General features: G+C 42.4%; 1 protein-coding gene across 5 annotated transcripts in view; it reads right to left on the reverse strand.

The window, feature by feature from the left end:
• Positions 1–26,425, reverse strand: part of LOC125451332 (sushi domain-containing protein 1-like) — a 95,795-nt gene that overhangs the window by 65,575 nt on the left and 3,795 nt on the right. For 3 of the 5 annotated variants that reach the window (XM_059644272.1, XM_048528338.2, XM_048528343.1), the window contains exons 2-5: positions 22,290–22,421; positions 15,477–15,632; positions 12,396–12,572; positions 946–1,125 (exon numbers count right to left, since the gene is read on the reverse strand). In XM_059644272.1, the coding sequence (XP_059500255.1) occupies positions 946–1,125; positions 12,396–12,572; positions 15,477–15,632; positions 22,290–22,421 (645 nt within the window). Of the gene's footprint in view, positions 1–945; positions 1,126–12,395; positions 12,573–15,476; positions 15,633–16,999; positions 17,082–22,289; positions 22,422–26,425 lie in introns of those variants that run through there. The other 2 variants (XM_048528341.2, XM_048528339.2) reach the window with 2 other exon arrangements.

Raw genomic sequence — 26,425 nt, forward strand, 5'->3', positions numbered from 1 at the left:
CCATAAAAGCAATGTAATAACTAGCATATATTCTGTTTCTGCCATTCTGTGGGCCAGGGCACAAGTGGAACTTGCCCTGCTCATCTTCAGTTTGTGCCTGGATCATTTGCAACTAGCCAAGGAGACATTTGGCATCTTCATGGAAGACACTTTCTCTGACAGTGCAGCACTCCCTTTACAATATCCACAAGTGCCCACACAGATCTTTGACGCGAGTCTGTAGAGTTGGATTTGAAACCCCAACTTTCTGATGTCATTTTGGTGGGCATGTGTTGAGAGGTGATGGAGACAGATTTTAGAAGGATAGCTAGAAGGATAAAAGATTCTCCTGGGAAATGGAAATGGTATGAAGAATTGAAGACAGAGATACCCAAGGCAGACTGAATTGAACGAGAAGAAAATTGCAAAATAGCCTGTCCTTAGTTCAACCACCGAAGATGATGATGGGAAAAGATTGCCGATCAGGATTTGCGTTAATGCATTTGCAACTTGCCCATGAGCATGACTTTGCAGATCCTTTAACACCTCTGTAGTTTCAAGGTACATTACTTTCAACTTAAATTCCCCAGGTTCATTTCTTTTTATCTTGCTTGACTTTGCCTAATCTAAGGAGCATTATTAATAACGCCCTCCATCTTGCACATTTTTCAATGACAATGATACTTATATATTTTATGCTACCCTTATCATCAGTGGAGGAGGAGAATAAGGAGAAATTTTCAGTCATTCCATCAGTTTAATGTTATATTTCACAGAGGATCTCGATACAATTGCTTTTAGTGCGACTGATGATCAGATTGCCTGTAACTCATTGGGATTAATTAGCTGACACTGATAAGGCAACAGCCCATGATCCTGCCATCCACCAGGATTTGAACGACAACCTAAACATTCAGGTCCTGGTCTCATTTTAACTGAGGTTTGGAAACATTTTGAAGCACTGACCTTTACATTCCAGTTTTGCTCCTTCCCATTGCCCCTGCGCAGAGCAGATTAATGTATCATTTTCTTTAAGAGGGATGTAGCCATCCTGGCACCAGTATTTAACTGTATTTCCATAGGTTGTGTTGTCTGGTGGATATGACACTGTGTTTGGTAAAGTTGGTGGTGAACCACAGTCAACAGCTGAAAAGGGACAGAAGATACAGGCTAAGTACATTTAACTGCTTTGAAATAAAAGTCAATGTTGGGCCTCAAAGCTGAGATCTTCCTATTCCGTATGATTTACTGACACGTCATTTGCTAACTGACTACCAAACTTGTCATGATCTAGCACTTTTAACATAATGAAACATCTCAAGGTGCCACAAGAATAACAAAATGTGACACTGATACACAGAAGGAGACATTTGAGGATAAATAGTTGCATGGACAAATTAGGGAGAAATAACAGCATCATGGTAATGTGATTGGACTAGTAATCCAGAATCCCAGGCTATTATTTTGTTGACATGGTTTCAATACCACCATGGCAGATGGTGAAGTTTGAATTCAATAAACACTAGAATTAAAAGGTGATCTAAAGGCAGCAAGGTGTCTATTTTGTTAAAACTAATCTAGTTTGCTATTTCTCAACAGAAGGAAGTCTACCATCCTGACCTAGTTTGACATTCATGTGACTCCAGCCACACACTGCTACACTTTGAAACGTCTCAACGAGACAGACAGCTGTGTCAAACCACTACTAAGTCTAGATAAAGGAATGAAACTGGACGTACCGTTCAGCATCTAGGTATCAGAAATGACAACAAAAGCGACAGCCATGTCAATCTTACAAAATCCTCCTCACCAACATTTGGAGGTTTGTGCCAAAAGTGGGACATCTGTCTCACAAATTAGTCAAGCAACAGCCTGACATAGCAACACTAAAATTCATAACTTACAAAGTTTCAGATGCCACTGTCAGTATCCTTAGATATGTCCCATCTGCCAGAGGTGATGGCACAGTGATATACCACTGGGAGAGAGATATCCTGTCTACCATCAGTATTGACTTTGAACCTCATGAACCAGGTCAAAAATGGGCAAGGAAACCTTCCTCTGATTACCTGCACAACTCCTGCCTCAGTTAATGAATCAGTACTCCTTCACCTTGAGCACCACTCAGAAGAAGCAGGGAGCGTTAATGACGGAAAGGACGCAGAATGTCCTCTGCCGAAGGAACTTCAACACCCATCACTAATAACACCACTACTGACAGAGCTGGCGAAATCCAAATGAATGTAACTGCTAGCTAGGACCTGCAGCAGGGAGTAAGGGATAAAACTGAAGGAAAAATCTCATCCTCACCAGCCAAACATAGGAAGGCATACCAGGAACATCATCAGACACACCTAAAAACGAGGGCTCAACAATACAGTGAAGCAACAATACAGACATATTTGCATACATAACAGCACAGAAGCAGCATGCACAGGGCTAAGTGATTCCACAACTAACAGATCAGATCTGAGTTTTAACCTCTGTTATCCTGCTAGTTTTGAAGTGTAGTGGGCAGTTTAACAACTAACGGGTTGTGGACACTCTGCAAATACCCAATCTTCAACAAAGGGGGAGCCCAGCACATCAGTGCAAAAGATGAGGCTGAAATACTTTCAGTCAGAAGTGCCAAATGGATGATACTAAAATGTTTTAAATTGCAGATTAGGCTAATTATTAGGAAAATACTGGGGCTAATTCTTGGCACCACATTTCAGGAAGGATGTCAAAATATTGGAGAGAATGCAGAGGAAATTTATTAGAACAATATCAGGGAAGAAATTTAATAAAATGTGAGGCTGGATGAACACAGCAGGCCCAGCAGCATCTCAGGATGCTGAGATGCTGCTGGTCCTGCTGTGTTCATCCAGCCTCACATTTTATTATCTTGGATTCTCCAGCATCTGCAGTTCCCAATATCAGGGAAGAAAGGCTTAAGTTGCTTAGAGAGCCTATAGAAACTGGATGTCAAAAGGTTAAGGATAGATTTGTTCAAAAGTTTGGACAGCTTAAATAATTCTAATGCTAACTTTGCAACAACCTATGGTAGTTGCTTGGTCACCAAAACAAACACTAGTTAGCTTCAGTCTTTGGATTACAAGGCTTGTGAGTGCATGATAGGCTTTTCAGTGGCAGAAGGATTAGTAAACAAGGAGCACAGCTTCAAATTTTTTTCATGGAATCCATACAGAGTGGAAGCAAGCCATTTGGCCCATCAAGTCCACGCTGACCCTTGGAAGAGCACCCCATCATACCCACCCCCAACCCCTGCATCCCCCATGGCTACCCCATCTAGCCTGCACGTCCTTGGACACTGTGGGTAATTTAGCACGGCCAATCCACATAACCCTCACATCTTTAGACTGCATATGGAAACCGGAGCACCCAGAGGAAGGCCATACAGACCTGGGGAGAATGTGCAAACTCCACACAGAGTCACCAGAGGCTGGAATTGAACCTGGGTCCTGGGTGCTGTGAGGCAGCAGTGCTAAACACTAAGCCACTGTGCCACCCCTTGTTAATTAGCAACAAAACCAGAGGTGACATGAAGAAAACCATTTTACGCAGTGAGTTGTGAATTATAATGTAGAATGCACTGACTGAAAGGAATAGTAAAAATAGATACAATCAAAACTTTAAAAAGTTGACAGTTAAGTTGCTGTAAGTCTGTCAGATCATAGGGCTGCTCTCTCATTATAGAGATATGACTGGTGATGGTTTAACCTGAGGTTGACCATACCTCAGGTAAGGGTTTGGGTTTTGCCAGGGCCCATCAGCTCCTGATGTCATTATATCCTTGATTTAAATTGGACAAAGAGTTGAATTCCAGATGTGAGGCAAAAGTGACTTTCCTTAACATCAAGGCAGCATTTGACGGAATATGGTATCAAAGAATCCTAGTAAAACTGGATTTGATTAGAATCAATCTCTCCACTGGTTAGAATCATACCTGGCAGAGAGAAAGATGGTTGAGGTTGTTGGTTGTCAACATCGGCTCCAGACATCTCTGCAGGAGCTCCTCAGCGTAGTAGCCGAGGTCTCAACATCTTCAATTGCTTCATCAATAATCTTCCCTCCATCATAAGGTTGGACATAAGAAGGTTTGATTTTCCAATATTCAGTAATATTTCCAACTCCTCAGATATTTAAGCAGTGTATGTCCATATGCAACAAGACTTCAACAATATCCAGGCTTGGGTTAACAAGTGGCAAATAACCTTCATACTACACCACCATCAGACAATGATCACTTCCAACAGGGAGAATCTAGACGTTGCCACTCAAGAATCAATTGTATTATCACTGAATCCCCCACTATCAACATACTAGGCATTACCATTGACCAGGAACGAACCTGCACCAGCCACTGGTAAATACTGTGACTCCAGGAGAAGGTCAAAGGCTGGGACATCTGTGTTGAGTAATTCATCTCCTGTCTCCCAAAAGCTTGTCCACCATTAACAAGGCACAAGTTAAGAATATGAAAGAATACTTTCTATTTGCCTGGATGAGTGATGCTCCAACAGTACTCAAGAAACTTGACACCATCTCCAGGGCAAAGCAACATGCTTGAATGACACCCCATCCACTACCTTATATATCCTCTCACTGCACCACCAATACAGAGCAACAGCAACAGATAACATCTACAAGAACACTGCAAGACCTCATCTCTAAGACCATAGGAAATAGGATCAGCAGTGGGCTGTTTGGCCTTTCGAGCCTGCCTCTCTGATCAATAGGATCACAGATGAACCAACATTCCTCATGTCCACTTCCTTACATTTTCCCCATAACACTAGATTCCATGACTGATCAAAATTCTATCTATTTCAGCCTTAAACGTACACAAGGACTCTACTCTTACAGCTTTTACAGCATGGAGTTCCAAAGACACTCAACCCTCTGAAAGAAGGAATTCCTCTTCATCTCAGCCTTAAATTAGCACTCCTCTATTCTGAGACGATGCCGTCTGGTCCAAGACCCTCCACTAAGGGGAAACGTCCTCTCAGCATTTACCCTGTCAAGCTCCTTAAGAATCCTATATGTTTAAAAGAGATCACACAGTCATAAATTTGTAGAGTCACAGAGCATGGAAACAGACCCTTTGGTCCAACTCATTTGCACCGAACAGGCATCCCAATCTGACCTAATCACATTTGCCAACATTTGACCCACAACTGTCTAAAACTTTCTTAAAGCATATACCCATCCAGATGCCTTTTAAATGTTGTAATTGTACAATCACCTCTAATTCTAAACACCAGTGAGTGGAGTCCAAACCTGTTTAACCTTTGCTCATGAGACAATCCCACCACACCTAGATTCCTTTCATAGTATCTTCCAATTCCGTGGTTTCTACTACCTAGAACATTGAGAACAATAAATGCAGGTAAACAGCAGCACCTGCAAATTCCCTCTAAACCAAACAGCACCCTGACTTGTAACTATATCACTGCTCCTTCAATAACGCTGGGTCAATATCCTTGAAATCATGTGTTAAGAGCCTGTGAATGTTCATCATGCGGATCGCAGTGGGTGAAAAAAAGCGGCCATCACCGCCTTCTACAGGCAATAAGAAATGGGCAATAATTGCTGGGCAGACCAATGCTGCCCAAATCCCATAAACAAATTTTAAAAGTAGATTATTAAAGAGAGACAATGCGGATTTCTTCACAAAAAATTATGTTTAACAAAATTACTGAAGTTTACTAATGAGATAGCAGAGGTGTTTGGTCAGGGCAACTGCTGATTTGATATATTTGGACTTCCAAAAGACCTTTGATACAATGCCGCAAAACAAACTTGCAAGCAGAGCTATGGTTCAAGGAATAAAGAGGAAAGCAGCAGCATGCAGCAGAATTACCTGAGCAGCTAATGAGTGTTTTTCAAGCTGGGAAATGCTTGTAGTGAGTTCTCCTACAGTAATGATAAAAATTGGGATGCGTAAGAAGCCAGAATTAGAGGAATTCTGAGACTTTGGAAAGTTGGAGGTTGGAGGGGATTACAGAGATAGAGAAGAGCAAGGCAGTGGAAGATTATGAAAATAAGGAGGAGAGTTTTAAAATCACGATATTGCGTGATGGTGTGGTGGCTCAGAATTTCCCGAGTAATTTGAAACAGAGAATAATGTTTAATAGATATTTTTTTTGAGTTGAAGGAATGTCTGTAGTGGATTTTCCAAGGGAAAAGAGCTGGGATTCTTTTCTGTTATGATATAAATTATTCATCAGGGTTTTGACATACAGGGCACAGTTTAAAAGTTTGCAGATAATACAAAACTTGGGGAACAGAGGAGGCTAGCATAGAGCTTCTAAAAATGTAAACACACTGATGGAACGAGTGACCACGTCAGGTGAAGTTAAATGCAGGGAATTGTGAAGAGGTTAATTTTAATGGGAAGAACATGGAGCAACAATATAAAGTGATGAGTGCAACTCTAAAGGGATGCAGCAGCAGGAAGATATTAACACCCTGGTTATAGGCAAGGCTCAAGACAATGGTTCCAGGAATGAGCAATTTCAGTTATAAGGGTAGATGAAAGAGTTAGGATTGTTTTCCTTCTGAGATTTAGCAAAGGAACTCAAAATCATGATGGATCCAGACATGAGGAGAATTTTTCCCACTTCCACACTAATTGGACACAGATATAAAGTAATTGGTAAAAACAAGCAAAGGAAATAAGGCAAAATATTTGAGTAATTAAGGTCTGGAATGAGCTGCCTGAGAGAGTAATGAAAATGGGTTCAATTGAAGCATTTAAAAAGGAAATTGGACAATTATTTAAAAGCAAAGACCATGCAGGTTTACTGGAGAAGACAGGAGAACAAAACTAAGTGAATTGTTCACTTAGAACATAGATAGAACAGTACAGCACAGAACAGGCCCTTCAGCCCACAATGTTGTGCCGACCATTGATCCTCATGGATGCACCCTCAAATTTCTGTGACCATATGCATGTCCAGCAGTCTCTTAAATGACCCCAATGACCTTGCTTCCACAACTGCTGCTGGCAACGCATTCCATGCTCTCACAACTCTCTGCGTAAAGAACCTGCCTCTGACATCCCCTCTATACTTTCCACCAACCAGCTTAAAACTATGACCCCTCGTGCTAGCCATTTCTGCCCTGGGAAATAGTCTCTGGCTATCGACTCTATCTATGCCTCTCATTATCTTGTATACCTCAATTAGGTCCCCTCTCCTCCTCCTTTTCTCCAATGAAAAGAGACCGAGCTCAGTCAACCTCTCTTCATAAGATAAGCCCTCCAGTCCAGGCAGCATCCTGGTAAACCTCCTCTGAACCCTCTCCAAAGCATCCACATCTTTCCTATAATAGGGCGCCCAGAACTGGACGCAGTATTCCAAGTGCGGTCTAACCAAAGTTTTATAGAGCTGCAACAAGATCTCACGACTCTTAAACTCAATCCCCCTGTTAATGAAAGCCAAAACACCATATGCTTTCTTAACAACCCTGTCCACTTGGGTGGCCATTTTAAGGGATCTATGTATCTGCACACCAAGATCCCTCTGTTCCTCCACGCTGCCAAGAATCCTATCCTTAATCCTGTACTCAGCTTTCAAATTCGACCTTCCAAAATGCATCACCTCGCATTTATCCAGGTTGAACTCCATCTGCCACCTCTCAGCCCATCTCTGCATCCTGTCAATGTCCCGCTGCAGCCTACAACAGCCCTCTACACTGCCAACGACACCTCCGACCTTTGTGTCGTCTGCAAACTTGCTGACCCATCCTTCAATTCCCTCGCCCAAGTCATTAATAAAAATTACAAACAGTAGAGGCCCAAGGACAGAGCCCTGTGGAACCCCACTCACCACTGACTTCCAGGCAGAATATTTTCCTTCTACTACCACACGCTGTCTTCTGTTGGCCAGCCAATTCTGTATCCAAGCAGCTAAGTTCCCCTGTATCCCATTCCTCCAGACCTTCTGAATGAGCCTTCCATGGGGAACCTTATCAAATGCCTTACTGAAGTCCATATACACCACATCCACAGCTCGACCCTCATCAACCTTACTAGTCACATCCTCAAAAAACTCGATAAGGTTTGTAAGGCATGACCTACCCCTCACAAAGCCGTGTTGACTGTATTTGATCAAGCCATGCTCTTCCAGATGGTCATAAATCTTATCCCTCAGAATCCTTTCTAACACCTTGCAGACGACAGACGTGAGACTTACCGGTCTATAATTGCCGGGGATTTCCCTATGTCCTTTCTTGAAGAGAGGAATTACATTTGCCTCTCTCCAGTCCTCAGGTACGACTCCAGTGGACAGCGAGGATGCAAAGATCTTCGCAAGTGGCGAAGCAATTGCATTTCTCGCTTCCCAAAGCAGCCGAGGACAAATCTGATCCGGGCCTGGCGACTTGTCAATCTTAATGTTTGACAAAATTTTCAGTACATCAGCTTCCTCTATCTCTATCCATTCCAGCATGCACACCTGCTCTTCAAAGGTTTCATTCACTACACAGTTCGTTTCTTTCGTAAAGACAGAAGCAAAAAACTCATTTAGGGCTTCCCCTACCTCCTCAGGCTCCACACACAAGTTCCCTATGCTATCCCTGATCGGCCCTACTCTTTCTTTGACCATTCTCTTATTCCTCACGTAAGTGTAAAATGCCTTTGTGTTTTCCCGGATTCCTTCTGCCAAGCCTTTCTCGTGCCCCCTCCTGGCTCTCCTCAGACCATTTTTGAGCTCCTTCCTTGCCTGCATGTAATCCTCTCTAGCTGAACTTGACCCTAGCTTCCTCCACCTTATGTAAGCTACCTTCTTCCTTTTCACTAGAAGCTCCACCGCTCTCGTCATCCAAGGTTCCTTTATCTTACCCCTTCTTGCCTGTCTCAGAGGGACATATTTACTCATCACTCCCAACAACTGTTCCTTAAACCATCTCCACATGTCTATAGTTCCCTTACCATGGAACAACTGCTCCCAGTCCATGCTTCCTAACTCGTGTCTAATCGCATCATAGTTTCCTCTTCCCCAATTAAATATCCTCCCATTCTGCCTAATCCTCTCCTTCTCCATAGCTATGTAGAATGAGAGAGTGTTATGGTCACTATCACCAAAATGCTCTCCCACCACAAGATCTGATACCTGCCCCGGCTCGTTTCCGAGCACCAAGTCTAGAATGGCCTCTCCCCTCGTCGGCCTGTCAACGTACTGCGTTAGGAAACCCTCCTGAACACACCTTACAAAAACAGCTCCATTCAAATCTTCTGCTCGAAGGAGGTTCCAATCAATATTAGGAAAGTTAAAGTCACCCATTACAACAACCCTACTGCGTCCACACTTTTCCAAAATCTGTCGACCTATGCTTTCTTCAATCTCCCTGCTGCTATTGGGGGGCCTGTAGTAAACCCCTAACGAGGTGACTACTCCCTTGCTGTTCCTAATTTCCACCCATACTGACTCAGTAGGCAGATCTTCCTCGACAATGGAAGCTTCTGTAGCTGTGATACCCTCTCTGATTAGTAGTGCTACACCCCCTCCTCTTTTTCCCCCCTCCCTATTCTTTTTAAATGTTCTAAACCCTGGAACATCCAGCAACCATTCCTGCCCATGAGAAACCCATGTCTCTGTAATGGCCACAACATCATAGCACCAGGTACTGATCCATGCTCTAAGTTCATCACTTTTATTCCTGATACTCCTTGCATTAAAGCAAACACACTTTAACCGATCCCTTGGTTCCTTCCCAGGAATGAAACTTGAACAGTGGACTAGGCATGATGGGCCAAAAGGGTCTGTAGAAGGGTCTAGACCCGAAACATCAGCTTTCCTGCTCCTTAGATGCTGCTTGGCCTGCTGTGTTTGTCCAGCTCTACAACTTGGTATCTCAGATTCTCCAGCATCTGCAGTTCCTACTATCTCTAGATAAGGTGAATGCCAGGTGTCTTTTCCCTATGGTGGAAACTTCAAGACTGGGGGGACAGATTTAGACAGTTTAGAAGAGTGGTCCAGGAAATGGCTGATGACATTCAATGTGAGTAAATGTGAGGTTTTGTACTTTGGAAAAAAGAATACAGGCATGGACTATTTTCTAAATGGTGAGAAAATTCGCAAATCAGAAGTGCAAAGGGATCTGGGAGTGTTGGTTCAGAATTCTCTAAAGGTTAACTTGCAGGTAGAGTCCGTAATTAAGAAAGCAAGTGTAATGTTGTCGTTTATCTCAAGAGGGTTGGAATATAAGAGCAGCAATGTGCTTCCGAGGCTTTATAAGGCTCTAGTTAGGCCCCATTTAGAATACTGTGTCCAATTTTGGGCCCCATACCTCAGAAAGGACATACTAGCCCTGGGGCGTGTCCAGCAGAGATTCACACGGATGATCCCTGGAATGGTAGGTTCAACGTATGATGAACTGCTAAGGATCCTGGGATTGTACTCATTAGAGTTTAGAAGGTTGAGGGGAGATCTAATAGAAACTTACAAGATAATGTATGGTTTAGAAAGGGTGGACGCTAGGAAGTTGTTTCCGTTAGGTGGAGAGACTAGGACCCACGGGCACAGCCTTAAAATTAGAGGGGGTAAATTTAAAACTGAAATGAGATGACATTTCTTCAGCCAGAGAGTGGTGGGCTTGTGGAATTCATTGCCGCAGAGTGCAGTGGAGGCCGGGACATTGGATGCCTTCAAGGCAGAGATTGACAAATTCTTGATCTCAGAAGGAATCAAGGACTATGGGGAGAGTGCAGGGAAGTAGTGTTGAAATGTCCATCAGCCATGATTTAAATGGCAGAGTGGACTTGATGGGCCAAATGGCCTTACTTCCATTCCTATGTCTTATGGTCTTATATTTTGAAAGTGAGAGAAGATTTAAATAAGACACAAGGGGCAATTTTCTTTGTTACAGAGTGATTCCAGAGAAAATGGTGGTTGCAAATACAGTTACAATGTTTAAAAGACATTTGGATAAGAATATGAACAAGAAATGTTTGGAGGGATATGGGCCAAGTTCAGGAAAGTGGGACTAGTTTAGTTTGGGATTATAGTCAGTATGGACAGAAGGATCTGTTTCCATGCTGTATGACTCTAGGACTCCATGACATTAGGTGAGATGACCAAAAGCTTGGGCACAAAGGTAGATTTTAAGGAGCATCTTAAAAGATACAAGTGAAGTAAAGGGATGAAATGGTTTAGGGAAGGAATTCCACAGCCTGGGGCTGAGATAGCTGAAGGTGCAGCCACCCATGATAGAGTGATGTACATTGGAAATACACAAGAGGCCAGAATTCGAGGAGGTCTCAGATCTTAAAAAGTTCAGGGTTAATATGTCAAGTCAAAGACAGAGACGAACAAGACTACAGAGAATTTTCAAAATACTGATGGAGTTTTAGAATCAAAATATTGCTTGACTGGGTGCTGATGTAAATGAGCAAGGACAGGGACCCAGAGTGAGCTCAAGCACAGGCAGCACAGTTTTGGATGACCTCAGGTTTATGGAAGAGAGAAAGAGGGTGGTTGGCAGTATAATAGAATATTCTGGAGGTAAAAAAATGCAGGACTGAAGACTTCAGCAGCAGTGAACTGAGAAAGGGTATGATCAGGTAAAGTTACAGAACTGGAAGTAGATGAGCTGGGTGATGGATATGCAGTTGGAATTAAGCTCATCTTGGGATCAAATACAATACCAAGATTGCAGACAGGCTGGTTAGTCTTAGACGATTGTCAGGAAAAGGGAGAGATTCAAGAGTTAGGAAATGGAATTTGTCATGAGGATCAAAAATGCCCAAACACCCTCAATCTTCCCAATACTTAATTGGAGGAAATTTCTGTTCCTGCAGTGACAGATTTTGGACAAACTGTCCCATAATTTATTAATGTGGAGGAGTTGAGTGGGATGGAAATGAAGCAGAGTAACACTTTGCAAACATATATGCATAGAATAATACTATTTTCAGATGTTGTTGCTGTAGGAAATCATATAGATGTGAACTAGAAGAGAGTTAAGATAGATCCTTGAGACACATCAGAGGTAATAGTAGGGAGGGTGGGGGATATGTAATTGCAGGTCATTCTCTCAATTTTCTTCGATAGATTAGGTAATAAGGGATGGGGAGCAAGTGGTGGCTTAGCCAGTGACACCCACATTCTGCAGAAGAATTTTTTTTAAAATCTAAGAATGGAGGCCAGGGAGTACAGTCACACAGGTGGACAATAACTGAGAGGTAACAGAGAAGAACTGTGTAGTCAGCCATGATAAAGAGAATGCATTACAATAACAATTTCATTTTTGTATCTTTAATACTGTCACACTTATTGGCAAACATCTGCACAGTATTTATGTGTTGCTACAACAACTGGAAGGCAATTATGAATACAGAGTCACTCTAGCATTGCCATTTACATAGAATCACAGTTTGACTTAGGTTATGAAATATTCTGGGCACCGACCTTCACATTCTAGGTTTGCTCCTTCCCACTGCCCCTGGGCAGAGCAGACCAATGTGTCATTTCCTGTTATAAAGACATAGCCAATCTGGCATTGATACACAACTGTACTTCCATAGGTTGTGCTAACTGGTTGATATAGTGTATTCAGTAGCGATGGTGGTGATCCACAATCGACAACTGCAAAGAATCAAGCACAAGTTAGTTTATAGTTTTGTACATTGCGTATATCGTACACTCAAAACATCATTTCTATGCAATATCTTCCAAGGAAAGTCTATATAACACGAGCATTGAGTCACATGTTAGAACGGATGGCAAATTCACTGCGGTCAGTTTCTGGTTCAAAATAACCTTAGCTCACGAGAGGTTAGAGAGGCAAGCCTCACTGAAAACTTGCCCTTGGACCTGATTATAATAATGCAATTAAACTGCAGGGGCCACTCAGATATTTTGGACCTGCTTACCAGGAGAGGTTTTCTGGCAGGCAGTGAAGGAGGGTTTATGATACAAGGTATCATAGAATTATAGAATCAGACAATCACAGAATTCCTACAGTGTGGAAATAAGCCATTTGGCCCCTTGAACTTCCCACCCAGACCCAACACTCCCAACCCTACCTCCCCATAACTCCACATTTCCCATGGCTAGTCTAGCCAGCCTACACGTTCAAAATCACTACAGAGCAATTTGGCACGGCCAGTCTACCTAACTGGCACACCCTTGAATTGTGGGAGAAAACCTGAGCACACCTGAAGGAAACCGTCAAAGAAATGGGGAGCCTGTGCAAACTCCACAGAATCACCCAAAGACTGGAATAGTAGCCAGGTCTCCAGGGCTGTGAGGCAGCAATGTTAATCACTGTGCCACCATGTTGCCCTTTAGGAGGGGTGAATTGGAATGAAGGAGGGGGCTCCAGTTGTGAACAATTCAATTTCTGTAATTCTTCTGCTACCCTTATCCACATCCTCCCAAAACAACAGTATGGCTTCTCTTGTCCTTAATTTCCACCCCTCCAGTATCTGCATTCAAAGGATCATCCCCCTGCATTTACGTCATCTTCAGCAGGATACCACCACCAAACACATCTTCCCCTCCAACCCCCACTGTCAGAACCCCACAAGGATAGTTCCCTGGGCGACACACTGGTCCAATCCTCTATCACCCATAATAGTTCCTCACTACCCTCTCCGCGACATCTTCACACGCATTCGCAAAAGGTGCAACACTTGGCTTTTGACCTCCTCCCTCCTCTAGTGTAAGGTGTTCACACCCATCATTCATACCTATTTCTCTGTATTCCTCTCCTTCACCACCACTAACAATCCCTTTGTCTTTAGCGATGGGCTCCCTCATCATTTGGTCAACTTGATCCTCCTCTGTCTACAGCTTACAAACCATCATTTTCCAGCTGCTTGCCTTTCTGAAGAAGAGTCATACCCGACTTGAAATGTTTCCCTCTCCACAATGGTTGCCAGGCCTGCTGAGTTTCTCTGAGATTTTCTGTTTTTATTTCAGATTTTTAGTATTCACGGTATTCTTGTCTTATGTGCGTTCTTCAAAGTCTCCCCTCCCAACTCTACTGCTTTTAACCACTCCACCCTGCTCCATAAACCACCCGTACATGCTGTTCTCTCAAGTTTCCAATACCACCTTACAACAACCACACCACTGTTCTAATGAATGCTTTTTGCATTCTGTACACTGCAAATTAAACCTCTTATTTTTAAATCTGCTCATGGCATGTGGGCATATCTGGCTGGGCCAGCAATTATTGCCCAAACTTAATTGCCCATCTCAGTGGTCAGTTCAGAGTAAACCACATTGCTGTGGGTCTGGAGTCACATGCAAGCCAGAAGAGATCAGGATATCAGATTTCCTTTCCCAAAGGAACCAAATGGGTTTTTCCGCCAATTGACAATAGATTCGCGGGCACCATTAGACCCTTAATTCAAATTCTACTATCTGGCACGGTGGCATTTGAACCCAGGGCAGAGCACTGAATATAGGAGTTGAGAGGTCATGCTGCAGCTTAACAGGACATTGGTTAAGCCACTTTTGGAATACTGTGTTCAGTACTGATCTTCTTGCTACAGCAAAGGTGTTGTGAAATTTGAAAGGGTTCAGAAAAGATTTACAAGAATGTTTTCAGGGTTTGATGGTTTAAACTATAGGGAGAAGCTGAATAGACTGGGGTTACTTTTCCCCTGGAGCAACAGAGGCTGAGGGGTGACCTTATAGAGGTTTATAAGAATCATAAGGGGCATGGATAGGGTAAATAAAAAAGTCTTTTCCCCCAGGATAGCAGAGTTCAAAACTTGTGGGTATAGTTTTAAGGTGAGAGGGAAATAAATATTAAAAGGGACCTATGGAACAACATTTTCATGCAGAGGGTGGTGCATGTATGGAACGAGTTGGCAGAGAAAGTGGTGGGGGCTTGTACAATTATGACACTTAAAAGGCATCTGGATGGGTGTATGAATAAGAAGGCTTTAGAGGGATTTGGGCCAAATACTGGCAAATGGGGCTAGATTAATTTAGAAGATCTGGTCAGTGTGGACGAGTTGGACTGAAAGGTCCATTTCTGTGCTGTACATCTCTATGACGCTATAATAACCAGAATAAGGACTCCATACACAAAATTAATGCAGAAGCCCTTCAATCTGTGGTGATCGGAGAATTTCTCTCATCAATCTGACACCGATTTGAAATTGGCCCTCTCACGATGACAGGCCAGTGGTTGGCTCAGGCAGTCTTCTCTTGTAAAATCATAGAATGGCTCCCCCTCCTGGACAATAATCATAAATCCACTGTTTTCATGCCAGCTGTCCGCCAGCGCAAACCAGACACAACATTGTTCATCTAGAAGCATATGGAACATAACTGTCCACAAATATATAGGCTATTCTTGCCCATTCTTGGAGTTTAAAGCTTCAAAAAAGTGTTTTGGCCATCCAGATTTTCTAGTTTACTATCAACACTTTAATGGGCTTTGCTTTTCATTCCTACAAATCAAGATTACAAATTCCACCCACTCTCCCGCCCAAAAACAAACGAAACTGGTTGAATAACCAATGTGCTTACTCATACAGTGAGTTCCGTCATTTGGAGTGAATGACTCCATTTTGTTGGATGGTCTGTATCCTTCATTGCATGTACAGTAATAACTGCCATATGTATTATAACAAGTCGTATAGTTCCCACAGATCTTCATAGACCCCATTTGGCATTCATTTTTATCTAAAAGGAACATATTAAATTAAATTAAATCTGTCATTCCATAATCAAAAAACACACATAATAAGATCAACACATAAAGCAAACCAAACAATCAATTTTCTATTCTTCCATATTTCTGACAACCTGCTGACAAGTTCAGATAGGAATATAAGAACTCCTGAATAAAATACACATTCATATAAACTCTCCAACGGAAAGCTGGAGAAAATAAAACCTGAGATAATACTGTCATGTGACAACAGATTAGACTCTGGGAATTCTGCACCAAGCAACTCATCTCTTGACTCTGCAAAGGCTTTCCAACATCTACATGGATCAGTTGGGAGTGTAACGGAATAATCTCCTCTTGCCTGGATGTGCGTAGTTCCAACAATACTCGAAACACACAATACTATCAAAGGCAAAGAAGCCTGCTCAATTGGCAACCCATCTTCAACATTCAGTCGCTCCACTACTTGGGCACAGTGGCAGCAGTATGCATCATCTGCAAGATGCACTCAAACACGAGATGGTCAAAAATCAGATAGAATGAGTGAAAGAGTATAAGAGACACTCTTATAAATTCTGTGTCTTGTACCCTGTCTCACTCTACACCTGAGCAAGGGGCTAAACTCCGAGAGATTGCGTTTTCAAATAATCCTGTTGGTGTTGTGTGATTTTGACAATGTCCACCCCAGTCCAACACCAGCATCTCCACGTCACAAGACAAGAGTAACAAATACCGCCTGCAAGTTTCTCGCCTCACCTACACAGCGCCCTGACCCGGAAATATATTGCTGTTCTGGGATTCTCTCTGTAACAGCACCCCTACACCATCCAGGTTCTGTGGTTCAAGAGGGTTTCTCATCACCACCATCTCAAGATGGCCAATAAACGATCACTCAGCCAGCAACACCCATACATAAGAACATAAGAACCAGGAGCAGGATGAGGCCATCTGCCCCCTCGAGCCTGCCCCGCCATTTAATAAGATCATGGCTGACCTTTTTGAGACTCAACTCCACTTAGCTGACCACTCACCATAACCCTTAATTCCTTTACTGTTCAAAAATTTATCTAGCCTTGCCTTAAAAACACAACACAAGTTCAACACAAATGAATTTTAAAACCCTCACAGCAATGCAGAGTTCAATCCGCACTGGCCCTGATCAGAATGGTGCTGGCCCCAAGAAGCAAACATTGAAGAAGTCCAGTGAAGAGGTCATATTCCTAAATTTCAAGAAACAGAGTTTAACCAATGTGGACATTTTGAAAATGGCTTGGAAGAAGTGAACGTAATTTGACAACCATTTTGAGGGGAAAGAGTCAGTTAAGAATCTCCCACCTCCCCTCACCACCACCCCCACCCTCTGTAAGCAAAGGATTACCTCATGTCTCAAAATGCTTTTGGAAAATTCTTAAAATACACATGGCTGTGGGTGGGGTGCTTTTCCTTAATTAGGCTTATTGGAGGCAAAACCACTTGTGGAATATCTGGAGACAAAATTGCTGTAGATGCTGGAATCCAAGGGAGACAAACAGGAGGCTGGAAGAACACAGCGAGCCAGGCAGCATCTGGAGAAAAGGAGCAGTCAACATTTTGGGTATTACCCTTCTTAAGGTCTGGATACAGCAGCAGGGGAGAGCTGCAGGTCAAAAGAGGGGTGTTGGGGTGGAAGCGGAACAGTGGTGACAGATACGACCTTGGTTAGTCACTGGCATTTCCAGTCGCATTGTCAGTGTATTTACCAAAACACAAAAATCAGTAGACTGCACCCATCCCCTCTACTCACCACACCCCCAACTCCCACTCAGAGGCAGTGCCTGGTAGCTTGATCTCTAACAAAGAGATAAGAGATCAGTTTATCACAAACTGATGTGATCAGCCACCTTCATCCCCTGATTACATCTTGGTTTCTAAATTGGATCCATTTGTTGGGCAGTAAGAGTATTGGTCATACGATCACATGATAGAAAAACTGACTTCCGGTAATGAATTCCGATGCTCCAAGAAGCACTGGAAGATATGCCAGTCTTACACAAGAGGGTCCACTGCTCCAGAATAACTAATCAACCCAGGCACAGTCAGATGGACTGAGTTTCTTTCACCTGCAAAGATTCGTCTCCATCTTGACCTATAAATACATGAATAAGTTTGGTTGTTGTATTTCCATTCCAGTATTGATTGAATAAATGTTAATCTTTACTTCTGACTTAAATGGTCCAGAGACCCTGTCTCATGTCTATTAACGAAAGTCACAACAGCCAAAGGGGAGCTGTAGAAACATTCCATCAAAAACAAACATACATCAAATTGTGAACAACTGAGATATGAAGGAACATGGGAAACTTTCTCCAAGTTTGCAGATGGCACAAAGCTGAGCAGGAGGGTGAACTGTGAGGAGGATGCAGGGATACTTGTTGAATGAGTGAGCAAATGCATGGCAGCATATGCATATGAGGAAAGATATAAGGTTGTCCACTTTGGTAAAAAAAACAAGAAGGCAAATTATTATCAGAGATAATGGGAACTGCAGATGCTGGAGATTCCAAGATAATAAAATGTGAGGCTGGACGAACACAGCAGGCCAAGCAGCATCTCAGGAGCACAAAAGCTGACGTTTCGGGCCTAGACCCTTCATCAGAGAGGCAAATTATTATCTGAGTGGAGATTGAGTGGGAAAGGGTGAGGTGCAACAAGATCTGGGTGTCCTTGTGCGCCAATTGATGAAAGTAACCATGCAAGTACGGCCAACAGTGAAGACGGCAAATGGTACGTTGGCCTTCATAGTGAAAGTATTCAAATACAGGAACAGGGATGCAGTTGTACAGAGCCTGGATGAGACATCACCTGGAGTATTACAGGCAGTTTTGATTTCCTTATCCGAGGAAAGATGTTCTGCCTATGAATGGGTGCAAAATAAGTTTTGCAAACTGATTCCTGGGATGACAGGATTAGTGTATGTAGAGAGATTAGATCAGTTAGGGCTATATTCACTGGAGTTTAGAACAAGTGGGAGTGGGGTTGAAGTTTCACAGAAATCCATAAAATTCTGAGAGGATTAGGAACATGACCCAGTAACAATGTTTCTGATGTCGCATGAGTCCAGAACAGGGGTCACAGTCTAAGGATACAGGGTAGATCATTTAGGACTAAGATAAGGAGAAAAGTCTTCACCCAGAGAATGACACGCCTGCAGAATTCTCTGCCACAGAAAGCAGTCGAGATCAAAACATTGAGTGGCTTCAAAAAAGGAGATAGATATAATTCTTAGGGCTAAAGAGATCAAACAGTCTGTGGAGAAAAGCTGATGTTTCGGGCCTAAGCCCTTCATCAGAAAAGGGGGTTGGGAAGAGGATTCTGAAATAAATAGGGAGGGGGAGGCGGACTGAAGATGGATAGAGCAGAAGGTAGGTGGAGAGGACAGTATAGGCGGGGAGGTAGGGAGGGGATAGGTCAGTCCGGGAGGACGGACAGGTTAAGGGGACAGGATGAGGTTAGTAGGTAGGAAATGGGGGTGTGGCTTGAGGTGGGAGGAGGGGATAGGTGAGAGGAAGGACAGGTTAAGGAGGCAGGAAAAAGCTGGGCTGGTTTTGGGATGCAGTAGCGGGGAGGGGAGATTTTGAAGCTTGTGAAATCCATATTGATACCATGAAACATCAGCTTTTCTGCTCGGCCTGCTGTGTTCATCCAGCTCTACATCTTACCTCGGATTCTCAAGCATCTGCAGTTCCTATTATCTTTAGTCTGTGGAGAAAGTGGGAACAGGATTCTGAGTTGGATGATTAGCCATGATCAATGAAGCAACAGGCTCGAAGGGCCAAATGGCCTACACTCTTGTTCCCATTTTCAAAATTTCTACATTTCTGTGTTACCCTGACACCACCTCTCCATATCCATAAGAGCAACATTCACATGAAAATAGTGGGCAAACCAAAAATTTTGTCAGATCCTCCCAAACAACCATTGAAAGTTTAGATGTTACAAAATCATTCTCGCTAATGGCTACGGTTAAGTGCTACAACCAATGTTCCTTTATATATATTGTTACAACACAGAGAAAGACAGGAATATCAAATGAACCTTCCTACCTCAACATTGTAGTTAAAAACTTCAAAGACCCTCAAAATAAAGGTTCCTAACCAGAATAATCAATCCCAGGGTTTATGAATAATCAATTCTGGAATTTGAAGTTTAATCAAAAGACTTGGCAATTTATTAATGATACAGTAACTTTAGCAGAGCAAAATTAAACAAAGTAATCTAATTGATGACTATGAAGTCAACCTCTCAGCCTTTGTTTTCAGCCCAATTCATACAAAAGACAGACAAACGAACATAGTTAAGGGATAAGTAAAAGCAAATACCAAACTGGCTATGTTATTTAAGCAGGTTTCACAATGCGTTGTTCTACCTGTATATGTGATTGACATCTTCATGAATCAACCAAGAAACAACCAGGGTCACGTTTCAGTTCACTTTGAGGAAGTCAGTGATACTTACAAGGTAGTGACTATTTTCTGAACTTCCAGTAGCTGGTAATGGGAGGGTAGGCATGAGGCTTTCAAACCTTCATGCTGTAACATCAATAACCAAACTCCACCCACAGAGTCCAAAAACCAGTTCAAACTCTGGCCCCACCCTCAGTCTGACTATCATCTTTCCCTCCAAATTTGATGGCACTAATTCCCCAGTACTGACCTCAATAATGGCCAAACTTCTGCTTATCTGATTAAACATACTGCTCCCCCGGTACCGAAGAGTCTATAGAATCCTTTTGATCAAGAATCAACAGGCAATTAACTTTCAGGCCTAATCTCACAAACAAACACCAGGTTGTTTGCTCCTTTGTTTTTTTGTTTTTAAACACAATCTTCAGCTCACAGTTGTCAGTTCATAGCTCCAAGCCAAAATTGATAACAGAATGAAACAAAAATAATGAAAAATCAGTGAGGGTTCCAACAATATTTTAATCACCCTGATCAGACATGTTATGACACACACTCCAGAGCAGATGGGACTTGAATCCAGTTCCTTTGTCCCAGAGGTGGAGACACTACCGACTTTCCACATGAGCCCTAAAAGAAGAGTTAATGTTACAGGTAGACCATCAGTTTCATTTTCTACCATCCAGAGCTGCAGCCTGACCAAACCAGTCCTGTTTAGGGAGAGGATGGAGATGAATCATTGGTGGGTCTTAACAAAAAGAGGCATTTGTCTGAAAGAGAAATGTAGTCTATTGCATGATAACTGTACACACAACGTATTCTCAATTTATAATTAAACATTAGGACGAAGATGATCGAGAGTCAAGGATCATTCACCTTTAGGACCTCAAGCTAGACTCCAGATTCTCCACTCAAGATTGTATGACATCATCAGACTAGGTGAAACTTATTGCATTTGCCAACATTAATTTCTCAGAACTGTTACCAGATTTAACAAAGACAAGTGGAAATTCCTGGTTCAGGTGGAGATGGGGTTCTTAATCTTGAATCCATTTGGAGGATCACTTAGGAAATTCCCAGTGAAGAAAATACAGGAGAAAACATGGCAGCATGTTTCATTTTGGATTGACCCAGAAACCAGTCTGTAAAGATACGGTGAACTTACTGGCCTCCACTTACGCAGCAAAGATATTGCCATTTCAAATAACTTACAGAAGAAACAACAACACATACTGACAAACAAACATGAAATCTGTCTTATTTTTCTCCCATCCTCAAAAATTGAAGTAGAACCATCACATCTGAATTTATGGCGTAATTCAAAATGCAAAGCTATTTCCAAGGGCATGCACAAAGGATTTGCATTCTATAACACTTGCCAACAAAATATTGCCCAAAACCCTTTGCAAAAATGAAACACTTTTTGAAGTATAGTTACTGCTGTAATGTAGGAAACACAACAGCAGGATCCCATGCAGTATTGAGAAAAAACAAAATTCATCTGTTTTCACTGAACCTTGAATAAGGGATAAATTATGTGCAGGAAGTTCATGCTAACTCCTTGACTCTTCTTCAAAATGGTGCCAGGGGATAGATATGATTTTGATTTTTAACCCCACATCTAAAAGATCGCATCTCTGACAATGTAGCACCAGTTTTGTAAAGCAGAATCAGCCTAGATATTATTTTGTTATACGTATTATACTCCCATAACTCTGAGGGGGGCTTGAACTCTGCCTCAGAGCACTACCCATTAAACCAAGGTGGACATTCAAGACAATGTAATGTTAGTGAGGTCATGGGATAGAGCTTCAGTGTTCATTATCCAATCCTGATCTTAATCATTAATATCTGTCCATTAGACAATGGGATGTGGTCACTCCAAATTTCTACTACAGGAGACATCTTTCACTTTTGAGTGTTAATTGCCCTCTGGGATGGGCAATGAGTGCTAGCCTAGCCTGCAACACCCTCATCCCATGAAGGAATACAGGAAAATTAGGCAACTTAAGCACTTATGGCAGATATGCAGTAACTTGTCCACAGATAAACAAACATCTATCACGTAAAGATTGCTAAACCGAGTAATGATCACTGAATATTGTCATTAATCTATCGCAACTTTGGCCTAAAACCACAATTTTAGACTAAAGATTTAACAGCGTGTTTATAGCTTCAAGTTTCTGTCATGCACCGACCTTAAAGTAGATTTTTTACCAAATATCTTACCTGTGCAGAAGCTCCTTCCATTTCCATAAAATCCATAGTTACAGGTGCATGTTTTCAGTCCATCCTTTGTTGTGCACGAAGCATTAACGTGACAGGTGGAACATACATCCAGGTTCGGGTTTGGTACAGTAGCTGTTGCACAGAAAGATAAAACAGCCACTGAACTGAACGGGGCTAGACACCTCACCCCAACCTGGACCCCATGTGGAACTTTTAACTTCTCACCACCCCCTGACCTCTGTTAAGAGTCTGCTTCCATGATTTTTTTTTTGAGGACTTGTGCTTAAGATATTATGAGAACTAGTTCATTTGAAAGAATATGATGCCTATGAAATTAAAACATTGTAGGAAGGACACTTAGATTTTTTTGTTAGGAACACTTACTGGAATAGAAATAATGAAACCAACTCAACTGCAGGAGCTTAACAGACAATGGAATTGGACGGACCCAGTCATAGAGTCACAGTCATGCAGCGCAGAAACAGCTCCAACGTGTCCATGTCGACCTTTTATTTTGCATAAACTTATTTACAAGGAAGTCAAACGTCTGAGTTTACAACTGTCAGGAGTTGTGCATTCTTGGATGTGTTTTTGAAAAGACATTGGGGATATAGCTTGCTCAGAAAGAAGCTGCCAAACATGTTCTTTCACATCATTTTGAGAAAACTCTCGAAAGTCCATTGTGTGACTCGTGAAGATGATGCAGCTACTCTCCTGAGAAGTCTCTGGAAGAGCTCCTTTTGACATCTCCTGAATGAAAGGCTTCCAAGAAGATCCTAATGACAATTGCATGTGTTTGTTGACGCTCATCTCCATGTACCATGACATCAGACCAAAAGCGATCTGGAATATCTCATGTCTTATCTTTAACAATTACTTTAACCAAAATATACATTTTAAAGTTGATCGCTGCAAAGGGTAATTCTTTAATTTTCTTTTACTGGTGCATATGTGTATGTCTGATAACTGATTTAGAAAGGTTAAAATTTATATTCTCATAAAATAAACTCCATAAAAAAAATCACTTTGTAGATTAAGTTGCCTTTATAATAAATCAGTCACTTGTTTATTAAAGTAACTTAGTTGATGGACGTTTCGAGAATTCTGAAACTAATATAGAAAAAGTACATAATTGGTCATGTTGCTAACTGGGTAAAATGCTAATGTTTTACCCGCAGTGACATGCAGTGAAGTAATGGAACTATAGAGAGGCATTGCACTCAGTCATAGATCTCTCCCACAGCCTGAGACACAAGTCAAGAGTGTGATGGAATCTCAACACCATCCAGTACAAGTCAGCCCACTTGATCAGCATCCCATCGAACACCTTCAACATCTCCTCCCTCCACCACTGACACTGAGTAGCAGCAGTGTGTACCTTCTATAAGATGTTTTATAGAAATTCACCAAGATTCCTTTGATAGTACCTCCCAAACCTGTGACGTTTGCCATCTAGAAGGACAAGGATAGCAGATGCATGGGAGCATCCTCACCTGCAAGTTCCCCTCCAAGCCACAGATCATGGAATGATATCACTCTATTTCTCCACTTTCACTGGGTCAAAATCCTGCAACTCTATCTCTATGAACACTCTGTTGGGTGTAACTACACCAAATGAACTGTTCATCACAACTCTCGCAAGGGCAATTAGTAACAGGCAGTAAGTGTCTAGCCAGTGAGACCTGCAATCTGTGAATGAGTAAAGTACAGATAGATGAAAGTAATACCTCTAGCTGCTCTACAATTCTGCTTCACCAAAATACCCCCTTTTGTGCACAAGGCCAATTTTCAATTTTGGGTGACATGTATAAGCCTAGCCTCACATTCCATTTGTCAACAGCAAAGAGCTGACATATTCCACTTGTCTGCTTAAAATCCTCTTTCAGGACTGCTGGTTAGTCAGTGCACACCTTGTTCCAATATAGGCAGACCTTGTGAGCTATCACAGAAGCAAGCCAGGCCATCCATATCCCAATCAAAGAGAGCTGGTATGAAGCAATAACTTGGTGAAAATCTGGTCCCTGTAAGAGTGAGACTTGACACATTACGCAAATGCAGTGAGGTGAAAAGAATGTAAACCAAGAAATATTGAGGGCACAGACTGAACTGACTCTTCTGCTCAGCACCGACAAAACATGCTAGCTCTACCACAGTAAACTAGATAAATATCCTCAAGCCTGATGTTCAAACACACTTCACCTGAACACCACATCTGGATTGGATTCTCTTCCAGTTAGAATTTCAAGTGTAAGATAACAAAGTGTAGAGCTGGATGAACACAGCAGGCCAAGCAGCATCTCAGAAGCACTGCTTGGCCTGCTGTGTTCATCCGGCTCCACACTTTGTTATCTTGGATTCTCCAGCATCTGCAGTTCCCATTATCTCTGATCACAGAATTTCAAGTGGTTAAAGCCTGGTTAAAGAAGGCTTTATAAGGAGGAAGGAGCTGGGGTGAGGAAATGGAGGACTTTTGGGAGGGAACTCCAGACAATATGACATTATCATGAAAGACAGGTTTATACAATGGCACATTATACTAGTAGAGCATAGAAGACAAAGGGGTGGAGGAGCAGGGAGGAGATGAGAAAAGATTGCAATGGCCTAGTGGCATTATCACTAGACTACCAATCCAAAGGCCCAGGTAAAATTCTAGGGTACCAGGTTCAAATCCTTTCCATGGAAGATGGTGCAATTTGAAATAAATGAAAATCTGGAATTAGGTACCTAACAGAGGCCATGAGTCCAGTGCTGTTTGGTTCATGTATGTCCTTTAGGGAAGGAAACAACTGCCAGGCTTATCTGGCCTACATCCTACTCTGGACCTACAGCAATGTGGTTGACTTTTAACTACCCTCTGGGCAATTAGGGACAGCAACAAATGCTGACCTAGCCAGCAATGCTCTCACCTCATGAATGAGCAAAAAGAGACAGCCATAGCCATAGGGGGCAGGGACACTAGCAAGACGGTCAGGGACAGTAATTAGTGGGCAGGGGAAGTACTGGCTGGTGTATCGGAGGTAGCAGGGGCAAGGAAAGTATTGTGTAGGGGAGTGGATGTATAGGGGGCAGGAAACATAGCATGAGTGTGTGAGGTATTGTGAAAAGGTAAGAAGGCAGAAAGGAATCAAGGACAGTGAGGGGTGTTGGGAGGGTAGACAGAAAGAGGATCTGGGCAACAGTGAGAGGAAGCAAAGAGGCAATTGAGTTTGGAGGTAGAGAGCTTTAGAAAGGGAGAATAGCAAAGGAGTCAAGGGGAGGGAGAGAGAGAGAGAGAGAGAGAGAGAGAGAGAGAGAGAGAGAGAGAGAGAGAGAGAGAGAGAGAGATGGAAGGATAGAAAGAGCAGCAGAGATATTAGTCCTCTAGACAGTGAGAATGGAGAGTTAGCAATTGATAATGAAGGAAATGATGGATGAAATGAACAAATATTTTGCTTCTGCCCTTCAGCACTGAGGATGCAAAAACCTTAGAATTAAAATTTAGTCACGTGTAATCAAGTACAGGGTAAAGGAGCACGGTGAAAAGTGCACAATGTCGCCATTCGTGGCACCATTTTAGAAGCAAGGTACCCAGGAACAAAATCTTAAGAATAAAAATAAAGAAATAAAAGTTCAACACTACATTTCTTGTCAGTATAAAGTAGTAAACAAGAAAAGTGTTAAAAGTTCCAAATTACAGTCCTTCTTTAGCCATGGGCCTGCCATCACTCCACACTGGGCCCTCTCCACAAGGACTTGATCTCTCCCCCATACCACCGTGCTGCCATCTCACCATCATCCACCATCCTCTATCTCCCACACTGGGCTCGGGAACACAGTCAGAATTGTAAATCAGGAGGTAGAAAGGGGAGAGGAACTCAGAAAAACTACAATCACGAGGAAAGTTGTACTTAGCAAACTGATGGAGCTGCAGACTGACATATGAGAGTCCAGGTGGATTTCGTCCTCAGATCTACTAGAGAGTTCACTAGTGAGGTAATAGATCCATCGGTGTTAATTTATCAAAATTCCCTACAGTCAGAAAAGATCCCATCTGATCGGAAAGTAGCAAATGTCATCCCTCTATTTGAGAAGGGTGGGAGGCACAAAACAGGGAATTTATAGGGCAACTAGTTTGTCTGTCAACTAGCATGGAGTAG

The sequence above is a fragment of the Stegostoma tigrinum genome, chromosome 3, assembly GCF_030684315.1.
Source record: "Stegostoma tigrinum isolate sSteTig4 chromosome 3, sSteTig4.hap1, whole genome shotgun sequence".
Taxonomy (NCBI): Eukaryota; Metazoa; Chordata; class Chondrichthyes; order Orectolobiformes; family Stegostomatidae; genus Stegostoma; species Stegostoma tigrinum.